Source organism: Anarrhichthys ocellatus, unplaced genomic scaffold (genome assembly GCF_004355925.1).
Source record: "Anarrhichthys ocellatus isolate YVR2014 unplaced genomic scaffold, GSC_Weel_1.0 scaffold107, whole genome shotgun sequence".
Classification (NCBI taxonomy): domain Eukaryota; kingdom Metazoa; phylum Chordata; class Actinopteri; order Perciformes; family Anarhichadidae; genus Anarrhichthys; species Anarrhichthys ocellatus.
The window spans coordinates 856328-872820 of NW_022280137.1; the positions used below are offsets into that span (position 1 = coordinate 856328).

The 16493-nt window shown below is 40.3% G+C and overlaps 1 protein-coding gene across 1 annotated transcript in view; it reads right to left on the reverse strand.

The window, feature by feature from the left end:
* Positions 1-133: 133 nt before the first annotated feature.
* Positions 134-16493, reverse strand: part of LOC116399281 (neuronal membrane glycoprotein M6-a-like) — a 23690-nt gene continuing 7330 nt past the window's right edge. Inside the window, exons 2-7 of the mRNA XM_031876324.1 lie at positions 14120-14312; positions 13498-13654; positions 12319-12472; positions 7530-7606; positions 7331-7396; positions 134-4467 (exon numbers count right to left, since the gene is read on the reverse strand). Of these exons, the coding sequence (XP_031732184.1) occupies positions 4315-4467; positions 7331-7396; positions 7530-7606; positions 12319-12472; positions 13498-13654; positions 14120-14312 (800 nt within the window). The 3' untranslated portion in view covers positions 134-4314. The remainder of the gene's footprint in view (positions 4468-7330; positions 7397-7529; positions 7607-12318; positions 12473-13497; positions 13655-14119; positions 14313-16493) is intronic.

Genomic DNA, 16493 nt, shown 5'->3' on the forward strand with positions numbered 1-16493 from the left:
AATAAGGCTGGAAGAAATTACATTCCACAGGGTTTGGGAGAAAAGCCCAAGAGAAGCAAAACTAGTGCCTGTATGGACACTCAGCCACTAAATGTGTTATTGCATGTGTTGTTGACTGGCTATGTTTGGCATCTCTAAGTGTCCTCAGGTTCGGCTTCACTATTACCAACTTAAAGGCAGGATTAGAAGGATATGTCTATTGCGATTTGTAAACACAGCATTCTGATTTGCTTTTTGGGCCGAATGATAAAAAACAACCCACACGCATTTCTATCAGTCTGAGGTGCCATCTTGTGACCAATTTTGCCTCTTAAAAGACTCTACAGGCATTTTTACATTTTTTAAACCTCTTTTTCTACAAATAACATTGTGAGTATTGTTTTAAATATTGTAGCACATTATCCAATAAGTATTATTTTTAGATATTTTAATGTTCATGCTACCTTTAAATTAGCCAATATATCCACTACCTTATACGGATTTCTGGCACACATCTGTTTTTTATATAATAGTTTTCTCTTTCTACCTTTTTCGATAACCATTGTGTTGCAAATACTTTCATGTGTGTGTAAAGGCAGCTCTCTTAGGGAGTAGAGGCTCAATACATTGGGACTCAACGTCCTCCTCCAGACTCAACCAATAGGAAATCATTCTCCCGGCTGCTCACCTCAACTGTTTCACATATATGTATATCTTTTTACAGAGTTAATGTAGGTACAGTGCTTAATACTGACCACAAAAACAACAAAAAAACACATTTACTTTCTTTTGAAATAAATGATTTCACATTTAAAAAGTCTCAAAGATTAAAAGTTGATTGTAAAATAGTGAAATGTAATTGGTGAAAAGTAAATGACCGATGAATTTCGGCTCAGAGTAATGGCGGTGGTGGAGTGTGTGTGTGTGTGTGTGTGTCTGTGTGTGTGTGTGCTGGTAGTCTCGTCAAATCAAACCCTTCAATTACTAATGTCATCAACACTATAACCATCATCATCATCAGCACCGTAATCATTCTGAGGATAAAGTGAATTCCCTCTCAGTCATCTCTACTGGCAGATAGAGAATCATCCCTTCACAGCTAGAACCAGGACATCACAAATCACAATCTCATTCAGAATCATGGTGATATTTCAGTTGATCATTTTTAAAACCCCTAACTTTTAGATCAAATTGAAGCAGGTTAGTTAAAGTCTCATCCCAGCAGGTGTAGTTCTGCTGATATAAAACGAATAGTATGCAGCATCCAGTATGAAAGCACATGTGGAGATAAATGAGACAGCAAATGTAAACTGGGAACATTCCTAAAACCACAAACCTATCCAGTAAAGTCAACCATTCCTACGGGAAACCATGGGCTTATTAGCTGGGACTTCATTCACCTCGGTCTTCATTCCCATTACCACTACTCCAGTAGAATCAATCCCTGCAGCCACTAATGGTGAGTTGTATCTCTTTGTTCCTGGTTCCCTCAGCGCCTCCAGACCTTTTTCTTTTTATAAGTCAGTATTCCCAACTCTCAAGTTACAGCACTCCATCCTATCCATTTCAAACACTCACAAACTCTTCATAAGAGGGAAAGCGGGACATTGATCCTCCATCTTGAAAAACCTCCTGCTCAGAGCTCAACCGTTACAACCTTCAATGATGCCACTCCTACACGACTAAAACACCACCCAGAATTCCTTTTTAAAATTCAACTCATAAATAAATGGCTGTTTTGGTCACATTAGTAGGACGGTGCATTAGGGCCATTGAAGGTAATAAACATTAGAATGATTATGGAGCCTGGGGAGGGGGTGATATTCCGAGAAAGAACTAAGAATTTCTGAGATCAAATTAGTACATTTATGAGAAAAAAAATGTAATTGGATATTCTCTGAGAATAAAGTGGCGAATTAAAAGACACACACCTTTGTGTAGTCAAAGATAGAATGTGTTTGTCTCTACTTTCCTCTAACTTTTACAATATTAGCATTTATTCATGTTTATAAAAGACACAAAGAAGGAAAACATGTCTATAACATTTTTCTTTCCTCGTAAATTTGCCACTTTAAATCTCACAGAATATCCTTTTTTTCCTCATAAATTTACAGCTTTAATCTTGGATATTTTGACTATTTTGTCAGACTATTACCACCCTCCCCCTCTCCGTAATTATTATCATTTTTTTACCTAAAATGGCCCTGATATGCCGTCGTATATTAGGGCTTGTGAGAGAAAGATATAAAAAAGAAAACATAAATGAGAGAATTGAAACTCTCGAGAAGACGTTTGGTGTATACGCATGTGTATGTGTGTTTGTGCATATTTGTATGTGTGCAGAACCACTGAAACACAGAATCGTTACATAAAAATGTGAAAGTGATGTCGCCCTACACCTGCCCCATTTGAAGAAAAAACAAGGCTAATATTATACATAGATATTACTGGTAAAAAATGTGGCAACATTTTAAAAAGTGAGAAAAAAAACATTGTTTATCAGACCGATGAGAACATGCCACTTTTTAAAAGACTTAATGCTGATAAGGTGTGCTGTTTCTGAGGACAAATCGTCAGCTTATACAAACTGGGATGAAAGGGGGAAGAACACAAAGCCCTGTTTCATTAGGTGTTTTAAATGGCCTCTTTGAAATCCCCAATGGCATTGTAGGTGGTCTTACTCCGAAAGTTCAAGTGACCTTAAGGAGCCTCATATACCATATAGAGTACAAATAAATCAATATTTGGGGGATTTGGACAATGAGATCATTTATGACATCATCTTCATTTGAGGTTTTTTTTCCTCAATCAGCATATGGTTTCATTATTAATATTACAATGAACTTTTAAGTCTGCATTTAATTTCAAAAACCCAACCCCCTGCGCCACAAATGGCTACTTGTGGAACATATACCAGTCAGTATGCGGAACAAGGATATGTGGATCAACTAATCACCTGGGCTTTAAGGTGAACAGGGGCACATAGAGAAAGAGGATGGGTAGGGTTGCAGGGAAAATGAGTCAAAAGGAGGAGGGGAGGAAAGGAAAATGTATCAAAGCTACTCATTTGTACCTGGGAGGTACACATTTCCTTGGGGACCATATTTCTCTGCAATACCAGTCATCATAATGTGGCGAAACGACACGACACAGCATGACAACAACATACAACACTGCCTGCACAACACCGACCATTCAGTCACATCTACGGTATGTGTGTGTGTCGTGAGTGTCTGTGTGGATGAATTCTGTATGTCTCTACTGCACATTTTGATGCTGTTGGGGAGATACAGTGATATCACCCTTTTGAACGGCCCCCACATTACGGGGTGAGCTCATAGACACTTAACTCCACCTTGTGTCTGCTGTAGATTGTTGACTTTAGTGTGCCATGCTAACAACTCATAGCAGTTCTGCAGCAAGCTATGATGATCACCATGGTGACCGAGGTTGACACCAAGAAAAGACCAACCTTTTAGCATAATATTTGCATTTGTTTTTAAAAGAAAAAGACAAAGTTGGTCCAAACTAATTAGATGTTTAAGACCACAAACCAGTGAATTAAAATAAAACAAATCTTTGGGTTCTTCTGGTCATCATTGTTTCTTTCTGCAATATCTTGTATGTTTCTTGTGCTATATTATACACACACTGTACTTGTTTTGTTTGACAAATTCTTTTGTAGTTTTCCAGTTGATTGATCTGCCCATTCACACACTGCAAAGCTACTTTGGGGAATTGAAGATGAAGGCAAGCTTAGGGCCCAAAAAGGCAGAGGCCAGCGCTGGTAAACTTAGGCCTTTATGACTTCAGAGCGAAGGATCATGAACTCTTTAAAGTCAATGTTGCCAGGTTTCCTTTTTGGAACAATTTGAATTGTGCGATCACGTGATCATGGAGCTTCTGATCGGTGACTTTGAGCAGTATGCAATCTGCCATCACCAGCACCACTTCCTCTGATGAGGGTTTGTTCTGTGTTTGTTTTCACTTTTTAAGGTAATGGTAAAGACTTCACTCAAAAGTCAAAGTCAGGGTTAATATAAGTATGAGGCAAACCAACAGAGCAGATGCTAAAGTGTTAGCACAGATCACCTGAGCCAATGATCTACTGCATGGGTTTTGTGTGTTTTCATTATTTTTACGTCATCAAATTAATTCTGCCTAATAATGTCCTAATTTGTGTCTTTGAATGTATGTTTGTGTTGTCGTTCTTTCTTTGATGTATGTACTGTATGTTTCTGCTATCCTTAGGCTTTTGTTAGGCCTTGTGTGTTTCTGTGTGTATATCAGCTTGTGTGTGTGTGTGCGTGTGTTGTTTCTCTCGTAAGGGTGTGTTTATGTGTAGGCATTGAGACGTTCTTTGGAGCGTGTGGAGTGGATGTCATGCAGCTCCTGCTCCTCCTTCGATTTGATGTCCTCATACTTCTGGATCCGGCTAGCGTCCTTCAGATAGCCCCAGTTAGCAGCTAGAGCCATCAGGAAATGGACCTGAAGGAGGAGAGGAAAGCCAAGGTTGATTCAAGTACATATGAAGTAAACCAGAAAACAAACCTCTAGTTTGTTTTGCATATATTGACACCTTTAGTCCAAATGGTACACAAATGAAATACAGATAAAGTTTGGACAAAGTCTGCTTAAACAATAGATACTAGGTGTGTGGACACAATGATAATTCTACCAGGTGCATGTAGTACAATTTTTATTCTTTTGGAGAAAATGTCTGCAAATCTCTTTCAAATGTATTCTATCACTCTTACCACTAAACAGCAATAACGTGCAAAATTCATACTACATACCAATGGTATATCTTATGTACTATATATACTATATACTGTCTATGGTCACAGTACTTTTTTTGCTTTTATACAAAAAGAAACTTAGCTGTTTTGTACGAAAAGAAATGATACAAAAGTCGGGTGGATTGGCGTCACTTGCCAATCAACAAGAGACTATGAAATGTCAATCAAACTTCACAAAAAAGCAACAATTTTATTACATTGAATACTTTGTTTTTGTCTTTTTAGATCTTCCTGTTGCCATCCCACCACCAGGTGCATATTTTCACATGTGCATTGAATTGCATCAACAATACACAATCTATAGGGTGCCCTGATGGGGGTGGTAGATAAAAGAGAGGGTTGCTCTTCTCCCAGTAGATGGCAAACCCCAACTTGGTTAGGAGTGAGATCAATTGAGCTGTATAAAAGGTAGATAAATGAGAGGGAAAGAAAGAGGGGGAGAAATCACTGTCCCATAAATCCATCTTTAAGCTGCACAACCTAACCACACTAATGCTGCTCAGCCCACTTCTGGACAAAAATAACTCCATTTTAGCATTCGCTCACCCTGCAGCTAAAAATAATCCCTCATGGTATCAACAAGCATTTGTGTTAGAGTTGTAGACTTGAGGCAGAGATCTGGTCACGTTTGGCCAACTCAAGAGCCAAGGCAGCAGGCCCTAGTACACTTAGGTATCATCAGCTAATATTAGCTTGCTGCAGATACGGCGACCATCAGACCATCCTCAAATTGTGTGTATTCTTGCTCAGTTGTTAGTTAGTAGTTGACTTTTTTAAAGTACCTGATGACTGTGAATTTAGATTATGTGGACCGAGTAGTAGAGGTGAAATGCTTTTCCCCTATTTTTACACTGTCAACTATCAAATAAGCGCAAAAATGCCCTTTAGTTCCTACGGAATGGCCCCCAGCCTAAATGCATAAAGTACAACCCCTAAATACTCCAGCTGTTAGTGTGGTAGAGGGCTGCTCTTCTCCCAGTGGATGGCAAACCCTAACTTGGTTAGGAAGTTTGGAAGAATTGGGCCGTTATAAAACATGGGGACTTTTCTCTGGACTTGACCATGATGATGAGGTTGTCGAGATAGAAATACATCCTAATGCCAGGGTTGCTTAGCAGCTGCAGTGCCTTGTCCACATTTCTGCAGAAGGTGCGGGGGGCAAGGGAATAGCCAAATGGCTGCCTGTTGTTTCCTGTGTTTCAAAGCCACCTCGACGTGAACTTATGCATCCGTTAAGTTGATTGTGGTGAACTAAGCCCAGCTGAACCAGTTCCAGTAACTGCCTGATGCTCAGCATGTGGAACGTCTTGCGGGCAATGCATTGGTGTAGGTACTTCCCTGTGCGCCCAGAATAGGATTAATATTATGCTGATTAACACAAACAAAAATTCTGTTATCATGACATAAATATATATGTTCTTTGGGTTATACAGTGAAACCTGTAGGCTCAATTTCACAGCGAAAACACCTAGGATAATTATAGTGTAATAACATACTATTATTTATTTTGCTTGTTTTGTTATTGTAAAACACGCATTTTGCTTACGTTTATGTGCTGTTTGAGACATATTTCTAAAATTCCAAGATTCAAATTGATGTAACTCAAACATAAAGATTGAATAAAGGTGTATATCATTTTAAGTAAATCACATTTTTCAAAAATTTCAGGTGGTGTGCCGCGGAACTCAGTTTTTGGACCACTGTATTTCTGAAATACTGCATATGGCCATGGTTGCCATTAGGTGACATTATGACAATGAGTTAATGTTGGCATGTAGTAGTCCTCAAGGCATGATTCTTATCCAGCATGTCCGGTCTGGGGCAGAGTTGACCAAGTACAGTCGAGTAACAACAGCTTGATGTACAATGGTGAATCATTGTACATCAAGTTATCAGTCGGTGGCTCTATGACTATGATTCAAAATTGGCCTATAAATGTATTCAGGCCTGGAGTCTTTTTACAGTTTATTCGTTCATGGCGAAGGTTCAAAATTCCCCAAGCCGCCAAGCCACCACCGTTCAACAATTACTTACAATCTTTGCAATGGAGCACTATCAAGGTCTTTAGGCTTTTCTGACAAAATTTGAGAGGGATGTGACTGATCTGCTAGGAGGATGTAAAAGTACACAACCTGTAACTTCCTGTTGCCAGTAGGTGGCGCTATGACTATAATTCAAAATGGTCTTATAGATGACTTAAGGGAGAGAATATGATTGAGCATTAGATATTTGGGGCAGATTAGACAAGGTATGGCCAAGTTACAACAACTTTATGTCTGCCACAAATGTCTAGGACAAATAGTTTATGGGTTATGAAAGGGGGCAGGGCTAAACTATCGGTGGTCGGGAACAACTGCAAATCAAAAGAAAGAACATTTAAAAAAAATTTTAAAAAAACATATTCGAGTATATAGCACAAGAGCTGTTTCAGTGAGCTTTGTGAGCATTTTTTTCCTATTGTAATTTGACCCACGGATTGGAGGTCATACCAATCAGTGGCAATTAGTTCTCAAGGCCCATAGCCAATCAGATATGAGAATAATGGTTCTCACCATGGCGATGACAGCAGCTCCTGCTCCTGCCAGTGTGCACACGAATAGATGGAAGGTTAAGTCCAGCTGTAACACAAAACACAAGCCATTTTTGGTTGAGTTTAAATTTCTCTGTGTTTTGTTTTGAAACAGGTCACAAATCATATTTGCTATCTGTATCACTTCAAATTTCTTTAAACGTCTCTCCATTTCTTCTTACCTCATTGGATTCACACATCTTGAAGAACTTCTCAGAACCAGTACACACCTTCCTCTCCTCAGAGATGGTCACCACTCCTGATGAACAGAAATATTAGAAACACATATTCTTCATTACTCTGGCCATCTTTTTCACCCATTGTTGTTTTGCAAGAATGCTGATGAATATACTGAAGAACCTTTGGATATAATTTTCCTGCTGCTCTGAACAAGTATCTGAATTTAATTAATAACATAGACTGACATTTATGATTCACTGCTACTGCACTGTTAGTCACTGGAACTGTACAGTGTGACCACAGTGTGCTGCTGGTGGGAATGCACTCAAAGTGACCTGAAAATGATCACAGTGTTGAATCCAAACCTTCATGAACCAGCAATTTTATTCTTGTGAAATGTTGTAATTATTATCCATGAGAAATGTTTATCAAATACATGTATTGGTTTCCTGACAGGAGGCCAATTTGCAGTTAAAAACTTTGGACAGTAGAGGACAGTGCTGCAAGATACTGGTGTGCCTCTTGGTGTGTGTCTTCTGGTGGGCGCTCTGGAGAACAAGATGGTGGCCAGAGCAGTGACTGCATCATGTAAAATAATATAAAATGTCTCAATTGCGCCCCCTACAAAAGTCAAACTTTGAAGGTCTACGCCCCTCACACTGCATGTCCGATTGACATGAAATGTGGCACACCTGTCCGGCTTCGTGTCCCCTACAAACAAGCCTATTGATTGGACCATTCAAGTCCTAGATTTTCTGCCATTTAGAATTTTTTTTAAAACAAGTTTTTTTATTCAATTCTATTCTACTCTTCCTGAACCCTAGATCTGATCTGATTTTTTGATATCTTATTGCGTTTTGAAGATTTTCACCAATAAACTTCAAAAGGAGCAAAATTTGCAAGACATCCACATAAGGACCTGAAACATACCGTGCAAGTTTCATTCTAATCGAATCCAGGAGGGCCAATTTGGGCAATTTTAAGGCATTTTGCCCATTTACTGTTTTTACAGAGGTTGTACTTCAACAAACTACAGATTCCATCACATCAACACCAAATTCGTTCAGTACTATCTTAACAATTTCATGATGAAAAGTTATTCAATTTGTGACTTTTGATGGAACTATGTTGCTGTGGCGTGCTGCAATTTTGTGCCATTCACACAAAGTTGTTTTTGAGGGGCTAGTGATGCTTATAAATGAATGAAACTTGGCATGCTTTAAAATAGCTAAAATATGCTTTTTGTGCTTGGGTGTGGCAAGGGGCATCGATAGCGCCCCTACAAATTTTCAATGAAACAGCCCTCACCTTGACCTAGATGTATAAAATTTAGTAGGCAGATGTATCACATGTACACTGCTCTAAACCCAACAGGAAGTCAGCCATTTTGAATTTAGAGTAAATTTGCCGAATTCCAATCTGGTCAATACAAATTGCTCGATCTGATTGCTTTTTTACTTAAATTTGCTGCGGATCATTACTGGACAAAGCTGATCAAAAGTTGTTGAAAGCGTGTTGTTATCTCATTGTGCTTTGATGATATTGAGCAATGAACTGCAAAAGGGGCGTCGGTGTGGAGTTTGCATGTTCTCCCCGTGCCAGCGTGGGTTCTCTCCACGTTCTCTGGCTTCCTCCCACAAAGACATAAAGCTTAGGTTGATTGCTGACTCTAAAATTGCCCGTAGGTGTGAATGTGAGCGTGAATGGATGTCTGTCTCTTTGTGTCAGCCCTGGCGACCTGTCCAGGGTGAACGGCAGAGGAATGTATTTTTATACCAACAATGGCTTGTGTAACGACGCGACAGTGATTCTGCAGCACTGTTCTCCTGATCTGGAATCTTTTATCATAAACTGCAAACCCTTCTACTCCCCTCGTGAGTTTTCTTCATTCATACTGGGTGGTGTTTACATTCCACCGCGGACCAACATGTAGGAGGCACAGATACTGTGTGTGGAGCGGACCAACCCGGACTCTGAAGTTATTGTCCTTGGCGACTTTAACAAAGGTAACCTCAGTCATAAACTCCCCAAATACAGACAGGTTATCAAATGCTCAACCAAAGAGGAGAACAATTCGATCACTGTTACATCACAATAAGCTGGGCCTATCACGCCATCCCTCACGCTGCACTCGAACACTCTGGCCACGTCATGGTCCATCTGATTCCTGCATACAGTCGTGAGGAAATCAAAGCAGTGGACCAGTGAAGCTATGGAGGATCTTTGGCCATGTTTAGGCTGTACAGACTGGGATGTTTTCAGGACTGCTACCAACAGTCTGGATGAGTACACAGAGGCTATGATGTCATACATCAGCTTCTGTGAAGACAGCTGTGTTCCAACAAGAACCAGGGTGCGTTACAACAACGACAAACCCTGGTTCACAGCTAAACTCAGATAGCTAAGGTTGCAAAAAGAACAGGCAGTGGGGACAAGGACAGGTTTAAAGAGTCAAAATACAGGTTTAGCAAGGCGGTCAGAGATGCTTAACAACAGTACTCTGAGAAACTTCAACACCAGCTCTCAGCAATTGACTCTGCTTCTGTCTGGAGAGGTCTCAGACAGATCACCAACTACAAGCCTAAAGCCCCCCACTCCATGAATGACCTCTGCCTGGCAAACGACCTGAACAAGTTTTACTGTTGCTTTAAAAGACAGTGGGACAGTCCTGACCCCATCCCCCATGACCCCATCCACCAGCTATAGACCACCAGGTCCCCTTCCCCCAGCTCAGCAGGGGCCTGCTCCTCACATCCATACATCCCAGAGCCCCCTATCCCCCACCACAATGACGACTCTTTCTATTCTGGAGAGACACTAACAGACTGTTTAAAAGTCAGAACCCCCGCAAAGCAGCCGTCCCAGACTCTGTCTCTCCCTCCACCCTGAAACACTGCTGATCCGTGTTTACAGATATTTCCAACACCTCATTGGAGACATACCACGTACCCCCCTTCTTCAAGATGATGCTTCCTCAGAAAACCAAGGATCACAAGACTTAATGACCACAGGCCAGTTACCCTGACCTCTGGTTAAGAAGTATTTTGAGTGTCTTGTCATGTCTCGCCTCTAAACCCTCACCGATCCACTACTGGACCCCCTGCAGTTTGCCTACAAAGCCAAAAGGTCTGTAGACGAAGCAGTCAATATGCCGTTCACTTCATCCTCCAGCACCTGGACTCCAGGTTCCTGTTTGTGGACTTCAGCTCTGTCTTCAACACCATAATCCTGTCTCTGCTGCAGGTCAAGCACTCCCAGCTGCACATGCCCGGCTCCACCTACAAGTGGATCACAGACTTCCTGTCTGACAGGAAACAGCATGTGAAGCTGGGGAAACACATCTCTAAATCTTGGAACATCAGCACCTGAAGTTTGCGGATGACACCACCCTCATTAGACTCATCTCTGGTGGTGATGAATCTGCCTACAAGTGGGAGATTAACCATCTGGTGAACTGGTGCGGACTAAACAACTTTGAGCAGTCTAAAGACAGTGGAAATAGTTGAAATACCCCACCTGCACCTATGACCCTGTGTGACTCCCTGTGGAGTCCTTCTGCTTCCTGGGCTCCATCTTTGCCCAGTACCTCAAGTGGGAGCTGAACATCAGTTCCATCACCAAGAAGGCTCAGCAGAGAATGTACTTCCTAAGGCAGCTGAAGAAATTCAACCTGCCAAAGACAATGATGGTGCACTTCTACACTGCCATCATTGAATCCATCCTCACCTCCTCCATCACCATCTGGTACACTGCAGCCACTGCCAAGGACAAGGGCAGACTGCAGTCTATCATTCGCTCTGCTGAGAGGGTGATTGGCTGGAATCTCCCATCCCTCCACGACTTGTTTGCCTCCAGGTCTCTGAGGCGGTCAAGAAAGAGTGGACACACACTGTTTAAGTCCCTTCCCTCTGGCAGGAGGCTGAGGTCCATCAGGACCAATACCTAATGCCACAAAAACAGTTTATTCCTGTCTGCAGCCATTTTACATGATTTACCATTACCATTACCATCGACTGTTCTACCTTGAATCTGGCCCAAACTTCACATGCTTCATAACAGCACAGGAATGAGGACAGCAAGATACCAATATTGACTTACCCGCCAGTTAATTGCAGACAGACATCTGCGTTATGTGACAAACTTCATCTCATTCTTAGAAAATTTATATATTATATGGCTTACACTTCAGATACAGCAACATAATGAATGCTTCTCGTGCCTCATCTAGTGCCACGTGGTGGACAAAGGAAGTTGTGCCAACTTTGCACTACAGTACATCATTTCCATTGTGATGACTAATAAAGTCCAGGTTAGTTCAGTTTAATTAGTTTTGAGTAGGGGAAAGATCTGGGCTTCATTGTGGCACTTTTGTGGCAATTCTGTCACACACAGAGCTTTTTACATAGTGTGTAGTAAGTAAGTAAGTTGCCTGCACTAAGTGGGAGGGCAGTAATCATTCACTGCAGGGGAAATTTGGTGTCCAGGATTATGAGAACCTGTATTTAACTAGCACTCGAAACAACTTCTGTGGATAAGAAAACCATTTTCACTTTAATAAACCCAAAAGGGAGGAAATATAATTGCTTCTTTCAAAATGTATGACTTGTAGTTGTGATCTGAATGATATCATCCAACAAAGATTTGTATGGACACCAGTACTTCTCAGGCAAGAACAGCACAGTATTATGCTCAAAAACAGGTAATTATTAAGCTTGAACTCAAAAAGCCAAGAGAGATAGATGCTTTTCTCTGTCCTCTCCATGCTTTTGAACTGAAGTGAGTGGCACACACCAAACTGACGCAGATCCAGGCAGAGGTTGGCTCCCTCCACCAAGCTGGTGTTCTGACACATGGACCAAACGTTGAAGTACATGAAGACCGGCAGGCTGGTGAATGCTGTCACTCCAAGCCATACTAGGAAGAACAGGTAGGCCAAGAACATCAACTGCAAACACAGAAAAAAGATATAATGAGTGACAAATACGACGTGTTTTGCATCAGTGATGTGCTTTTTGAACATACTAAAACAGTGAAAAATGACTCGTGTTTTTTAAATGAACATTTAAAAAAAATTTGTTTGTCAAAGGTCAAAATCACTGTGACTTCAAAAAACTTATTTCAAGTATTGATCTGCAGAAATGGATGTAAACTGCAACTTAACTTGTTGGCAGAGGAAACTCATGATATGCACTGAATTAAGAATCCAGTTTAATCAACTTAGTGACTGCAATTTATTATCCTATCCCATTATTGAAATATCATAATTCTATATAGAGAATAGGTGTAGAGATTCCATGTTTCTTAAATCAATAATATTTACAGCATATAACTATCACCTACATGTGGGTATATCACAAGATATTGCCTTTTTATGAATGACAATTCATTATAAGGGCATAACTTCTCCGATTTAACCTGAACATGTTTTTAATCAAACAAATAGGAGACAGTGCATTTGTTGGGGACTATTTTCAGTTTAGTCCACATTTGGTGCTCCAGTGAGTATTTGTGGCAGCAGGAGGCTTTACGTGGAATTGTCAAAGTAAACTACTTTGGTTGTGTTCATGGTAATGATGTAACATGTCACCCAGTGCAACAATGTGGCACACTGATGTGTTTTTAACAACAATGGAGCTCTATGGCTCACAGAGGAAGAAGATTTACCAGGGCTTTGATTCACCCGCAATACTTGTCAGTACGATTCACAATTCACTGTTGGTTTTGGTCTTTTCATGGTAATTATTGACCAAAGGAAACATAGGAAAAAATAGGAAATAGGAAAAATGGGATAAAATGTAGTTTTTTTTCTAGCCTTAAACTTGAATACATATTCTTATCCATTAGTAATGATCAGTTACTGCAAACTACCCAAAAACATCTTGCTACAAAGCGCTCTATCCGAAAGTGTAACAATAGAATTTAAAATGCCACTGTATCAAATTAAATCTGCTGGTTACAAAGTTCTCTTACGAATGCAGTCAGGCAGCGTCCGCAGGCAGTGATCTTGAACTCCCCATAGAGATCCCTAATAGCTCCGGTGGTGAAAAAGCCCTCAACCAGCAACAGCACTCCAAACACAAAGAATCCAGCTGCCAGGCCGTAGATGATGTACTTCAGGATGTCGATACTGTGGAGAGAACACACACACACACACAGTGCCAGTGATTAATACGTATGTGTTTATTTCATGCTACACTGCATCTTGAAATGTTATTTGTAGGCATAATATAAGTCAGAGATGATAATTAAAGATGGAAGATGAGTCCGGATCTGGGTTGGGGGGTTGGTTTAGGCAGTGGGTGGGACTACCTGCACTTTTCCTCTTATATTGAGTGGAAAACATGTATGATTCGATAACTTACATTCACAGTTGTGTGACTATTCATTTTCATTTATAACAATTATGAGAAATAAAAACACTCTATAGACTGTGATGAGTCCATCCTAACTGTGATGAGATATGTTTGGCATGAGTGGAATGCTATGTAATTTGTAAATCATCATCAAGTCATCATGCTAAAACATGAAAACCCACAGGTAAGGTCCTTTAATCCTCCAGAGAAATAAAGGGTTACTAAAATAAGTTACTTACATGGTAAACACATCCAGTGTTTCTCCCGGAGCTCTGATGACTTCAAAGTAGTTCTGAAGGATGGTAACGGTGCCGCTCAAAGCCTCGTGGCCACACCCACAGAACAAGGCCACACCCATGTAGAGGAGAATAGTAGCAATGAGAGAGGCCCAGGGCAGACTTCCCACACATCGCTCACAGCACTCCTTGCAGCCTTGACATACACAAAAAGACAGAATTGTAAGGTTGGCAGCATCTTAACATACAGTATGATGAAATCAATTAAATAAAAGTTGAACAGCAAGTGAATGGCAATCGACAGAATGTCAGTATATACTAATAAGATGATTCGGAAAGCTGATAGTTAGTACACACAATGGTAATGAAGATATAAGGTAAGTACAAGATCTTAAGGATTAACAGAGAGAGTTACACAGCTTAAAAATGAACAAATTAAACCAACCAACATCAAAACATCTTTCTAACAAAGTAGAGAAAGTAATGCAAATCAATGACACAAGCACCCCCTCCCAATGAATTTTACTCTTAAAGATTTAGCTCCATTGACAATGGAGAAACAATTATTACAAAACATGTCCTAACCACATTCTGAAGTGTATTCACACATTTTGAATTTATTGATGATCAGTTGATGTTTATAATTATCTGGCTTTAGCCTAGAGCCTTTATCTCCTCTATACAGTAATATTAATTAACACACAAAGCTTGTATACATACATACTTAGTTACTGCTGACACAATGCAAAGACATACATCAATCTGTGGCAGCTGCAACACTTCAACGTTTTGGTGCCATCTTACCCAGAGTCAGCTGAGACAATCAATATCACTTTCTACTCTGTGTCCAGTACATACAGTACATCCATGAGCCTCCCTAAGCTCTTTAAATTACACTTGTCGGGCACTTATTAGAGAAGTTAGGCAAACAGGCGGTTAGAGCACCATTTTCCATCCATTAAAAAATCTGATTAAACCAGAGCAACCAGATAATTTATGAAATGTGATGTTACTGTTGAAGTTATTGAAATAATTTCAAACAAATTCCATCCACTTCACCGACACTCGCATGCACAGTGTACGCAAACAGTCATGTGATATTCATCTTCAGGGTTGCTAGCATGGACAGAAATCAGTTCACAAACGACGCTAAAACGCATGTGTGGACGGAGATCATTTTTTCTTTTAAAACCCCGTTTTTAAACGAAAACGTATTAGTGTGGATGTAGCCTTAGTCAGTGTTGATGAAGATTTACCTGTGATCACTCTTTGTCTTTTCTATGCCATCCTGCAGTGTTTGGCATATCTTGACGTGATCAAATAGAGTTCTCCGCCTGCAACATTGTATAATTGTGCAGTGGCCTTGAATGATGCACCAACAACTGGATTTAAGCAGACATTTTCACTTGTGTGGCTGCCTTTCCAACTGTGATTTGCTGCAGTTGCAACCAGATAAAGGCTAATCTGTCCTCTTTTAGAATAGTGAGGGGTAAAGGCCACAGTACAGGGCAGAGGTTCCCAGTCCACAAATACATCAACAACCCACATATCCATGTTTATTACAATGTGATTTTCTTGAAACCATGGATACTGTAATAAGGATAAGGATAAGGATGTTTATTGTCATTGTAACAATAAACATCAGGTAAATACCATCTTGCAGGAGGTACAGTAAGACTCTTTTACTATGTAACTTAATCACACATTAACAGTATGTGTCCAGCTTAACTGCAATAGGTCTGTAACAAATAATTAGATTCAATGCGGATTGTTGTATTTCACCAACTGACCTGCCTTGCATGTGCATGTAAATGAGAGAATTAGACTACATGGTGAGGGCAGGGTTGGGGTTGGGTTTAATCAAGTGACACCCACCACATCTGACTGGTATAATCACTGTGGACGTCTTTTAAGACGCAGATCCGTTCAGTGCTGCTAGATGCTGAATCCAAAAATGATCTTAAGTGTAATGAAAACTATTTAAAAATTTTTACAGCTAGAAATACATCTATCAATGGTTTTCCACAAGGATTCTTGATCTATTGATTTAGAGAAGTTTCTTCTAATGTCGAGGTGATCTCACAAAAACATGTGAAATGACCACAACCTCCTAACAGCGCAATACTGGGTGGTGGTGTTAAAATTGCTTAACATTAGGTTTAGGCAATATAACTCATGTTATATTTATACAACAAAACAGTTAGGATTTGGAAAAACATCATGGCTGGGCTTAAAGTAAGTACGTAAACTAAGTACAGTAAAACATGTCACGAACGTAACTTCACAATAACTCAACAACACTTTGGGACGTGAACACATCTTCCGGTTGAAAGCCCTGTCTTTATTTGACCCACACACCATCCCCCCCCCCCCACCC